The sequence below is a fragment of the Mobula hypostoma genome, chromosome 23, assembly GCF_963921235.1.
Source record: "Mobula hypostoma chromosome 23, sMobHyp1.1, whole genome shotgun sequence".
Lineage (NCBI taxonomy): Eukaryota > Metazoa > Chordata > Chondrichthyes > Myliobatiformes > Myliobatidae > Mobula > Mobula hypostoma.
The window spans coordinates 24,132,210-24,145,211 of NC_086119.1; the positions used below are offsets into that span (position 1 = coordinate 24,132,210).

At 40.8% G+C, this 13,002-nt stretch overlaps 1 protein-coding gene across 1 annotated transcript in view; it reads right to left on the reverse strand.

Moving 5' to 3' along the window:
• Positions 1-8,157: 8,157 nt before the first annotated feature.
• The window catches only part of aatf (apoptosis antagonizing transcription factor), a 107,278-nt gene continuing 102,433 nt past the window's right edge, over positions 8,158-13,002 (reverse strand). Inside the window, exon 12 of the mRNA XM_063031865.1 lies at positions 8,158-8,770. Coding sequence (XP_062887935.1) covers positions 8,713-8,770 — 58 coding nt within the window. The 3' untranslated portion in view covers positions 8,158-8,712. The remainder of the gene's footprint in view (positions 8,771-13,002) is intronic.

The following is a 13,002-nucleotide window of genomic DNA, read 5'->3' on the forward strand; positions in this document are numbered from 1 at the left end:
AATAGGAAGAGTTACAGTCGACGTTTCGGGTCGAGACCCTTCGTCAGGACTAACGGGAAAAAAGAGATTTGGGAGGGGGAGATCCGAAATGATAGAAGACAGGAGGGGCAGGGATGAAGCTAAGAGCTGGGAAGTTGATTGGCAAAAGGGATACAAGGCTGGAGAATGGGGAGTATCATAGGACAGAAGGCCTTGGAAGAAAGAAAGGGGGAGGGGAACATCAGAGCTTGCTCCTGCCCCACCAAACTCATTTCTGCATACCTCGACACTGTTTTATCCCCCCTTGTTCAATCCCTTCCCACCTATGTTCATGACACTTCTCATGCTCTGGATTTTTTCAATGATTTCAAGTTCTCTGGCCTCCACCGTCTTATTTTCACCTTGGATGTCCACTCCCTATATACCTCCATCCCTCATCAGCAAGGTCTCAAAGCTTTCCGTTTCTTTTTGGATTCCAGACCCAGCCAGTTCCCCTCTACCACCACTACCGCGTCTAGCGGAATTGATCCTTACTCTTAACAATTTCTCCTTTGGCTCCTCCCACTTCCTTCAAACTAAAGGTGTAGCCATGGGCACCTTGTTGGCTTTGTGGATCAGTCCATGTTCCAAGCCTATCCGTCCCCCACTTTCCCTTCACTACATCGACGACTGCATTGGCGCTGCTTCCTGCACACATGCTGAGCTCGTTGCCTTCATCAACTTTGCCTCCAACTTCTACCCTGCCCTCAAATTTACCTGGTCCATTTCCGAAACCTCCCTCCCCTTTCTTGATCTCTCTGTCTCTATCTCTGGAGACAGCTTGTCTACTGATGTCTACTATAAGCCCATAGACTCTCACAGCCACCTGGACTATTCCTCTTCCCACCCCATTACCAGTAAAAATGCCATCCCCTTCTCTCAATTCCTCCGTCTCTGCCGCATCTGCTCTCAGGATGAAGCTTTTCATTCCAGGAAGAAAGAGATGTCTTCCTTTTTTAAAGAAAGAGGCTTCCCTTCCTCCACCATCAACTCTGCTCTCAAACGCATCTCTCCCATTTCACGCACATCTGCTCTCACCCCATCCTCCCGCCACCCCACTAGGAATAGGGTTCCCCTTGTCCTCACCTACCACCCCACCAGCCTCCGTGTCCAACATATAATTCTCCGTAACTTCCGCCACCTCCAACGGGATCCCACCACCAAGCACATCTTTCCCTCCCTCCCCCTTTGATTTCTGCAGGGATCATTCCCTACGCGACTCCCTTGTCCATTTCTCCCCCCCCCATCCCTCCCCACCAATCTCCATCCTGGCACTTATCCTTGTAAGCGGAACAAGTGCTACACATGCCCTTGCACTTCTCCCTCACCACCATTCATGGCCCCAGACAGTCCTTCCAGGTGAGGTGACACTTCACCTGTGAGTCTGCTGGTGTGATATACTGCGTCCAGTGCTCCCGATGCGGCCGCCTATATATTGGTGAGATCCGACGCAGACTGGGAGACTGTTTTGCTGAACACCTACGCTCTGTCCGCCAGAGGAAGCAGGATCTTCCAGTGGCAACACATTTTAATTCCACGTCCCATTCCCATTCCGATATGTCAATCCATGGCCTCCTCTACTGTCAAGATGAAGCCACACTCAGGTTGGAGGAACAACACCTTATATTCTGTCTCGGTAGCTTCCAACCTGATGGCATGAACATTGATTTCTCTAACTTCCGTTAATGCCCCTCCTCCCCCATCCCTCCTATTTATCTATCTATTTTTTTCTCTTTCTTTCTCACAATAACTCCTTGCCTGTTCTCCATCTTCCTCTGATGCTTCCCTCCCACTTTCTTTTTTCCAAGGCCTTCCATCCTATGATACTCCCCATTCTCCAGCCTTGTATCCCTTTTGCCAATCAACTGTCCAGCTCTTAGCTCCATCCTTCCCCCTCCTGTCTTCTCCTATCATTTCAGGTCTCCCCTCCCCCTCCCACTTTCAAATCTCTTACTATCTCTTTTTTTCCATTAGTCCTGACGAAGGGTCTCGGCCCGAAACGTCGACTGTACTTCTTCCTGTTGATGTTGCCTGGCCTGCTGCGTTCCACCAGCATTTTGTGTGTGTTGCTTGAGATTTTGATGATAGCAGAAGAAAGTAAAGAAACACTTCAGTGGTGCTGCGTTCTTATAGGTGATGGCTGAAGTACAGACAGCAATTAATCTAGGCCTCAGTGCTGGCACTTAAGCAAACTGGTCCTTAGTGAACATTCACTGTCTAACATAAATAGTCAGATAGAGGAGGTGAGAATAGCCATAATAAAATTATCCTAATAAAAGTCTGCAACTAAAGAAACAAGAACAAAACTGGGGTTCAGAGCAACTCCAAACTTTGATCTTGGGTTGATAGTACACAAAGGTACTTGAATACACAAGGAAATTAGTTGCATTACAGCACAGAAAGAATCTTGTTCTCTCTCAAAGCTGAGGATCAAAGTTGTAATGTTTTCTAATTTGAGGCTTTTGTAACTTCTTCAATCTCGAGAGTATGAAAAAGATCAAAATTAAAAAAAAATTAAATTGAGTCTTTGCTGTTTGTGTTGTCTGATTCTTCATCTAGGCCATGAGGATAGGTCGGATTCATTACCAATCAGACTGTCCCACAAATATTTAAAGCAAATTGAATTGCACACCAATACCCATCACAATTACACTTGGTGCAATAACTGAATTAGCAATTCAACAAAATAATTGGAAATGCGACATTCTCTATCCAGAAGCCTCCCTCGAGGTTTTTTCAGTCTATGGGGGTACTCAGCTCACTAATTCTGCAGCTAATTAGTGCTGCACTTGGAAATGAAGTTGTTTAAATGTAGAATTTCTTTTTGGTGAAAAAATACATCGTGACATACAGCAAATGTGTCCTAAATTGGAAATGCAACTGTGTAACCCTTTAAGTTCCCAACTTTGGTGTTTGTAGCATATTTTCATTTTGTGATTATTATCTTCACTGTTATTTCTTTCAACCGTACTGCTTTCTTGGCTTCACAATCCCCAGCTTGCTTTGTAGCAAGCAGTTTGGGTGGCATTTAGCAAGGTAACAGAGATTTGCTTTTTACTCATCAGGTGTGATATGTACAGGTGCATCCTTAAATGGATCAGTCAGGCTCATCCTCAACATTTGATGGAAAAGATGCTGAATTTGAATAAAACAATAGTTAGGCTCCTGCTATAACATTGCATCTAAGTTAGTGAATTTCTTAAAGTAAAACCATAAGACTTAGGAGCAGGATTAGGCTATTCAGCCCATCGAGTTTGCTCCTCCAATCAATGATGGCTGATTTATTATCTTCCTCAACCCCATTCTCCTGCCTTTCCCCATAGTCTTTGACACCCTTATGAATCAAGAACCTATCAACCACCACTTTGAACAGATCTAATGACTTGGCCTCTACAGCACTCTGTGGAAAGAATTCCATAGATTCACCACTCTGGTTAAAGAAATTGCACCCCATCTCTCTTCTGAAGAGATATCCTTGTATTCTGAAGCTGTGCTCTCTAGTCCTAGACTCTCCCACTATTGCAAACATCCTCTCCACATCCATTCTATCTAGGCCTTTCAATATTCAGTAGATTTCAATAAGATCCACTCCCTACCAATTCTCCTGAACTCCAGGGAGTATAGGCACAAAGCCATCAAATGCTTTGGCAATTGATGGCCCAAGCAAACAGAACCCAAAAGGTTTTGCTTTCAAGATCATTTACACATGAGATCATGGCGCTACCATATTGGAGATAGTTGGGTAGAAATATGTTATTGCTCACAAGCACTAAATGGTTCCTTAAATCACATTCCAGTGGTCCAATACAATGGCAGGCAGCTGTTACTACAGCTGCATCGTGCCAGTGAGCAGAGAGAACTTGCTTTGGATGGAATTGTTAACCATATCTATTATTTAACAAGTTGGAAGCTGTCCTGGAAACAGATTACCTGCTGATTTATTCAGCTGCAGGCTGTGGGATCTTACTGCATGCAGACTGCTTTTTACATGTGTATACATATTAACAGTGATCACATTGTGCTTTGGGAGATTGAGGATGTGTTAGTGTAACGTCAGATTTACACATGATAGCAAAACATGATAGTGTAACGTCAGTAATACATGTTTTATTTTCAGAATATATTTTCTTCATTCTTTAAACGTAACCACTCGCATTAAAAGAGTGTCAGTTTTAAAATAGATTATGACAAAATATCTTTAAATAATATTAGGGAAACAAATGTGAATTCTATAACCTAAATAAACTTTTTTTTCTTTTTCAATGAGCTTAAATCCAAAAATTACTGCTAAGCAATTTGTTTCTCTTTTGTAAAACTCATCTACTGGAATAATGGAAACAAGAAATTGTCCAAAACCAGGCATGTACCATGCCTAAATGTAGTAATAACAGCTTCAGATTTTGATAGATTTGATTGCTGTTTACAGAATGGTCAATAGTTGTCCTCTATTTTCTCAGCAATAATCATGGGTTGTCAGATCTTTTAAAGCAAACGTTTATGGCCCCAAGCCCTGATTTTTCTGTAAAGCTTATCACTCATCATTCCCATTGACTTGACTTCTCATAGAAATTTATAGCCTTCGTGACTATGAAAATATCTAAACTGAATGAACTGTTCATTCTTGTTAAAGCAGAGAAAAAAAGTTGAACACAAAATAATTTTCCTCAAATGCAATCAATCCTTCAGGGGTTGTGCAAATTAATCATCATGTCCCTCACATTACAAGAGCACCCTTCAAAAATATTTTTGGCTAGAGGATAACTGGGTGCTCCAGATATATGATGATGATAATAATATGTACTTTTTTTGATCCCGAGTGGGTTGAATGGGGTGGAGAGGGATAAATAGAAAAACTATTCACTGTTACACTTCACTTTCAGAGATTATGATGAAACTTACCAACATTGAGAATTATAGCCACCAAAATCAATTGTTCAATTAATGAGTAGATGTACTATGAACATAAAGTAGAAAAACCTGCACACTGGATTGCATCTATTTTTGTGTTTAGTACTACTCTGCAAGAAAATTGTGAAAATGATCAAAAACGGGTTTGAAACAACCTCAGTTAGAGAGGACCCTCATATTCCTAGGTGGAATCCTCTAGTTTTATAAAGGTCCCAATACTTAGCAGAGAAGGCCTTCAGTCCATAAAGGCACCTTCCTGATGTCAGTTACGCAGCAGCAACACACATTATCACTATCCTGGAGGACTGAGAGACAGCAGGGGAGAATCAAACAAAAGATTCAGCTTCCAGAAACCTGAAGCGAAAATACGCAGCAGGTCAGCCAGTAGGTACAAATGAAAGCTTAAGGAAGAGAAGGATGGTGGCCAAAAACGGCTGGTACTGGTTCAAACAGAAAGGAAGAGGAAGTTATCCAAAGTTGGGGAATTTGATATCGGGTCCTGCAGGTCACCACATGCACATACTAAAGTTTGTGCCACTGTTCCTCAAGTTCCTGTTGAGCCTTGTTATAGTAGTGCAGAAGACCACAGACAAATGGGTTAAGAGTGGGATGATGGAGTAAAGTGGCAGGCTTGTTACATGCATCAGCATTATCGATGCCATTAAATAAGTGCAGCTTGACTCAGGACGATGCTAAACAAACAGAATCAAGATAAACATTTGCGAAATGGCAAGTATTTCTCTAGTCAACTATTGGGTTTTTCTTGGCCAAATGCCATGCGCATGAAGTTTGTTCTCCTCATTCTCGTTAAGCCTCAAATAAAACACTGAAACATTCATGCCTCCATTATACTCAAGTTTGTGTTGAGCCTTTTATAATAGTGCAGAAAACTACAGACAAAAAGGTTAAGAGTGGGATGAAGTAAAGTGGCAGGGTTGTTAGATACATCAGCATTATTGATGCCATTAAATACATGCAGGGGTCAGTGTTGAGTCCACAGCTGTTTACCATGTACATTGATGATTTGGAAGTGGGGACTGAGTGTAGCATAGCAAAATTTGCTGACGACTCTAAACTGAGTGGAAAAGTAAATTGTACAGAGGATGTGGAGAGTCTGCAGAAGGATATAGATAGGTTGAGTGGGCCAAGGTCTGGCAGATAGAATACAACGTTGGTAAAGGCGAGATCATCCACTTTAGAAGGAATAATAGAAGAGCGGATTATTATTGAAATGGTGAAAGATTGCAGCATGCTGTTGTGCAGAGGGACTTGGGAGTGCTTGCACATGAATCGCAAAAAAAGCTGGCTTCCAGCTACAACAGGTTATTAAGAAGGCAAACGGAATGTTGGCCTTCATTGCTAGAGGGATTGAATTCAAGGGCAGAGAGGTTATGCTGCAACTATACAGGGTACTGGTGAGGCCGCACCTGGAGTACTGTGTGCAGTCCTGGTCTCCATACTTGAGGAAGGATATACTGGCTTTGGAGGCAATGCAGAGGAGGTTCAGCAGGTTGATTCCAGAGATGAAAGGGTTAACCTACAAGGACCTACATATGCTTAAAATCCTTGCATATTCAACATGTTATTTAATGTTACTCCTGCCTACCTGTTCATGATCAACACAGCCCAGCCCATTCTACAAACAACCAGGGGGTGGGTGATTAATCACCTCCCCAAGTATTTTATGCACACTATATAATTTCTGTGGGGTTAACTTTTATTGCTGGCACTGAATTTTATCACTAAAGTTAAATAGTGGTATTTTTGGTAGGCCTTGGGATAGTCTTTCCCAGTTTTTGAGAAAAGCAAATGTTAAAAGAGAAATATTCACGCTACAACCATACTCCAGGAGAAGCACAAGCAAAACTTAGTAGGTGGAGTTTGGCAAAAAAAAGTGCTGATTTCATCAGGGTGCCCATAAGTGCAGATTCACCAGCCATTGCACTCAGTTTCAGACCACAGCCTGGACCTGTTTGCTCAGCAAATTAAATTATTTGATCAAAAACAATGTTCAATGCGACTCTGCTTAAGTTAGGGGCATCAGTTATGACCATTTCCCCACAGCTTCTGTGACCCAGGCTTGATCCTGCCCTCCAGAAATTTCTCTAACATGTGGGTTTTTGCTCTAGGGCAACTATAGGACTGGCTGGTTAGTATAGTAATCAGCTGTAGTGTAGAGTAATGGGGGTGGCATGGTCTAAATGGTCACATGTCAAAAGGAGATGTGAAAAGTTCAATTCCTCTACTACTCAGTGAAAACCAATATGAAGAGCATTGAATCAGGATTTTGTACCCAGAAACTATAGCAGTGGCTGACTCGGGTGTTTCTGCACAAATGCAAGTACTGGACAGAAATTTACCGGATTAATTTAATTCCCTAATTACATGTGTGTCCCTGACAAGGGCAGGATTTATAACTGATCTCTGATTGCCCATGAATTTAACAGACTGTTGGATTATTTCAGAGGGCAATTAAGTCCCTGCCACAGGTCTGGAGCTGCATTATATTTAGAAAGGCCAAGGACAATAGATTTCCTACCCCAAAGGGTATTAACAAGCCATATGTATTTTACAGCAGTCTAGCAGTTTCATTACTATCATTCCATCACTTCCTCTTTTTAAAAGAAAGGATCCACCTTTATTTAATGAACTATATTTAAATTTCCCAGCAGCTTCGATGTGAATTGAGCGCATAGTTCTAGATTATTAGTCCAAACTTCTGGTTACGGGTCCAAAAACATAATTACTAAAGAACTCTAGCAACACATATTGTTGGCACTGGAGAGAAATGTCTTTGGAATGTGGAAGGAAACTCACACGGTCATGGGGAGAATGTACTAACTCCCTACAGACAACGGTGAGAATTGAACCCAGTTTGCTAGCCCGGTAAAATGTAATGCTTAATGCTGTTACACCATTACGAGCTTCTGAGAAAGCACCATCTTTCTTCTTTGCTCTATCTTTGATATCTTGCTCTGCCATTCCTCCTCTGGTCACTTTCCTGTGCTTAATTTTCTCTTCTGCATTGCAGAAGTGTGGAGAGTAAGAAACTGCATGTCAGTTTTGTTCCTGCACCAACATCGGGTATGTTTTCATTTTCAATGTAAACTTTTCAATATGCTGGAAACTTAATTAGTACCCTCTAACCTGTACGATAATCTGAAGTAAGCCTTCTTTATAGACACATGCTATATAATACCAATATCATGAAACTTCATTCAGTAAATTGATGCAAAAGTTTATTTATGCCAATCATTCTTCCTTGACAGAACACAATTCAGTTCTTCTGTGAAGAGGCTGAACTTGGAAAATAAGGAAGAAATGACCATTGCTCACCATCAACAGTTCTATTTTTAAAAAGCATCATTAAAAAAATTAATATTTCACATTAGATTGTTTATATTTGCAAAAAAAACTTTGACAACTAAGTTTTTCATTTTTTAAATAAAAAATGAATATATACATTTATATCAAGCCTGACTTCCATTTGGGGCAAAGACAGACACAGATAATCCAAGTGTGTGAAAAATGATTTCTTAAGATACAGAACAAAAAAGGATGAACAATTATTTTAAGTGGTCAAAATCCATACCGTTTGGGAACTGGAAGGGTGGAAATGCACGACTTAATTATAAAGCTTATATAAAGTCATTTACAAACGTCTTTACAAGCCATGACACAATTTGAACATGTCAGGATGGCTTATGCAATACTGCTTCTGTAGACAATCCACAATAATCAGGAGAGCACAATGAAAACGAGCATCTGAGGATCCAGTTGCGTTGATCACGGCTCTTTCTCAACTTGCTTAACATTTCCAAACATAGATCGGAATAGTTCAGTCCTGAAAAGAAGGAAAATGGAACATTTAGAATATTTTAAATTCTGCAGAATAAATGGAAGTCTATTTTGAGTTAACTCACTGTAGGCTGGAAAACACTTTTTTTTGGCAAAATTGGAACTATAATTACAGCTACATTACTCTTACAAGAACAAATGCCCATGCTACCATTCAAAGGAAAATTTAGAAGTCAGAGCATGGGGACAGTCCTGTCAGGCTATCGAGTCCAGACCGACCAAATCTATCCTACACTAATTCTATTTTATTCTCCTCATGCTCGGCTCCATTACTCCACGTCTATTAAAGCCTCAAGGCTGTAGGGCAACAACTACTCCCAAATCTGGCGGCATGGGACCTAAGACAACTGCACCACCCGCACAATGGTGTTAGTGAGAAGAGAGGGAGACTGGTCAAAAGAATGCAGATGGCGCTGTACACCAGTTTGTTTTCTGCGCTCAGCCTCGGCAATTTAATCGGTGGGGAGTAACGGAGCTGAGAGTGGTCCATTTTCCATTCTCAGGCCTCGACTCAACATCCACCCCCAGCATTCTCGAAGGTCTAGTTCACCGAATCCTCAACCACAAAAGCGCCAGCTCACTTAGTTGGTTCAAAAGTACATTGCTTAATGGGAAATCACAGGCTGTGGACTGCAGCAATCGTAGTTCAGAAGTATAGCCACAAAAGTATCCAGCAGTTTTGTGGGTTGCGTTAGTTGCCAGCGCCATCTTGCAGACTCCCAATAAAGTGAGTGTACTCCAAATTATAGCAGCCTGATTTTGCAATTGCAGCACAAGTTTCTTGCATTTATTATCATTGGTATATGTGCATTAGTGAAAGTTCAAAACAAAGTTAACAATTGTAGAAGAGATAATCACAGCAGATCTATTTTGAAGACGAGCCCTCATGATCAAATTGTCGCCAGCTGCAGGCCAGTGTAACAGACCTAGAAGGTACTTCAGCAACAAAAGCTTGGCTTCCAGGGACTGGGTGAGAACTCTTGTGTCCGATTGGCCAGAAAGTCTCTTTGAGAATGGTGCAACCAGGATGCAGAGCCATTTTCTGCCTTTCAGTCATCCACAACAATCAGTAAAGAAAAAGTCCAAGATTAACTGAGGCTTTCAATGACATAGGTGAAATCACCAATGTAAACCAGTTCTCACAGATTATTGGAGCTTCAGTTTAAATACAATTTGCTGATTTCCACCTTCACTGTACGTTTTGCTTATGCCCTGAAGCTATTGAAGGGAAATAGATTTCCCAAAGAGAAATGTTCACACTGAGGGAATTTCTGTTTCCAGTTCTTAACTTTTAATGAATGATTGTTAATAAAGCATACTCGACTCTTGCCCTTATTAACAGAGTTCCAGTTTACAATAGCAGAAAGATTATGCTAAACCCTTTGATAAAATACTATTTAGGATTCAGCTGGAGTTTGGCAACCAATTCAGGGCACCATATTGCAGGAAGGTTTTGAGGTCTTGGGAAGACTGCAGAAAAAAATTGCTATTACGATACTAGCAGTGACTGATTTCAGCCAATGAAGAAGCAAGACAACCTGGGATGGCTCTTCACAGAATCGAGATGACAAGGAAGGGATTGGATAAGTGTTGAAAATCAAGAATTGTTTTGATAGAGTGAAAACACAAACTGTTGTTAACCAAAAGACTGATTTAAATAGATAAAATGCAAGAGCCTGAGCTATTTGGGGGGAACTTTTTGGCTTGGAACTCCTGGGCTGGAAAGGTGGTGTGAACTGATTCAATAACAATGTTCAAAAAAATGATAGATAACTAGATGAAGGGAATGAATTTATAAGGCTGAGAGGAATGAGTGATGGAGCAGAATTTATTGATCACATACGCAAACAGCTTTCAATAGGCTACTTATGCAATAATGACTTTTACAAATACGTAGATTAGAACCCACATAACTATCTTTGTTAAGCCATAAAAATTTTCCATTTCCAAAAAGCTGCAAAATTACGAATTCTATCTGCAGTGCTTGTGTTCTCAACATCTTGCTGTATTGGGTTGACCTGCCAGAGTTTTCACTACCCACCTGTGCAACAACAACCTTTTCACTGTTGTAATCAGACACTTAAAAATAACTAATAAAACCACTTTAAACTATTGTTCATTAATTAATATATTCAGTGAAATAAAAACAAAGAAAACACTTGGAACATATCTAAGCCCTAGAACGTTCAGTCCTTCCATACTGCAGTGTGGGGGCAGAGAATGAGAGCATTCAATTGAAGGATAGGGTGGAATCACTGTTAGCTAGCAGCATGGTTTAGCTCAAAGCTTAAAAGAAAACTTAGACGACTGGTGAACCCTGGCTGCTGTTGTGTCTGCTCCATTCAACCACTACAAGAGGAGTAAAACAGGTCATCTACACGTGTCCCCAACTCAAACCGTGGGAAAAGTTGGGAATGAACACAAATGTACTAAAATGAAGGAAGCCTCAATAGAGTCAGAGTCAGAATAGTACAGCACAAAACAGGCCCTTTGGCCCACCTAGACAATGCCAACCTGGTCTTCTGTGTAGTCCTATCTTTCTGCACCTGGATAATAACCCTCCTTTCTCTTCTCATACATGTACCTATCCAAACTTCTCTTAAAAGTTGCAAATGAACTCAAATCCACCACTTCCACTGGCAACTTGATCCACATTCCAAGTAAAGTTCCCCCTCAGATTTCCCTTAAATATTTCACCTTTCACCCTAAACCTGTGACCTCTAGTTCAAGTTTTCACCCATCCTGATAGGGTAAAAAAAGATTTGCATGCACTAACCCTATCTAAACCCCTCATAATTTAGCATTCCTTGATACACTTTCCTCTTGATCTCCTGTGCTTCAGAGAATGAAGTTCTAATCTATTCAACTTTTCCCTATAACTCAGGTCCTCAAATCCGAGCAACATCCTTTAAGGTTCTCTTTCGACCTTTCTTACAGGTGATCAAAATAAAGGGAAGTCTTTTAAATCTGAAGTGAGGAATTTCTTCAGCCACAGGGTGATGTGTCTATGGAGTCCAAGTGATTAGGTGTATTTAAAGCAGCGACTGATAAGATTCACAATTGGTAAGGGGTTAGAGAAGGCAGGAGAATGGGGCTGAAAGAAGAAATCAGCCTTAATTAAATGGCAGATGAGACTCAATGGGCCAAATGGCCTAATTCTGCTTTTAAAGCTTATGGCCTACATTCACGTGCAAGTAAACTGCTTTGTACTGTTTTCCCTCAAGTGCATTAAGGTCATGAAAATGACAGATGATGTCAAAACTGTAAAGTTGCACTTGTAACATAAAACTAGAAACCGTCACTGTCAGCATGTCCTGCATGCAATTTCTGGCTTCAACAACACAGCTGGGCACAAAAACCAATATGATCACTAAGTGGGCTTCAAGCAGATGCACAATTTTAATTAGGGTCAACTTCCCTTTATAATATTCAACAGAACAAACCAGATTACACCTCATGGGGATGGTAATAAGGGAAAAATAATCTCCTGTCAGTAGCTGACATTAATTGCCTTTGTTCCGAAATAAACCAAAGGTAAATTCTTTATAAAAATTGTAGCTGATTGCTACAGTAAAGGGCACCACTAGATCTGTAGCCAAACCACAAATATCACCCTCCTCCTCATAAACCAAAGAGAATTTCAGATTAACGCCACTGGAAAGGAACAGAATGTACAATTCAAAACTGAAGACAAGAAAATCTGCCCATGCTGGAAATCTAAAGCATCACACACAAAATGCTGCAGGAACTCAGCAGGCTTGGCAGCATCTATGTGAAAGCGTAAACAGGCAATGTTTCAAGCCAAGATTCTTCATCAGGACTCAAATTCAAATTTAAAACTGAAACAATCCTTGAACTTTCCGGTTTTCCCACAATATTGCAAAGACCACCGGTGCAATCGACAACCATCGACTATTTAGTGGACAACTGCAGCTGCTGAAAAAAATGGTGTGCGATCATAAACATGAAAAACTTCTGCAGAAGCTAAATTTCAATTTTCCAAAGCTAGCCTTTATTACTGATCTTTCCTTTCAGTTCTTTTCAAAGGCAAAACTACTGAAATGTCCCAGGAACCTTGTCCAATCGTGTTTAACAAATATTCAAAAGAAGCACCCTGCCTGGCTATCCTGTATTGAAACATCATGTAATTTCCAAAAACACATCCTTTTCAGTCAGGTTCTTCAAGTGGAGAGACTAAAATAAGTACTTTATTAGGCC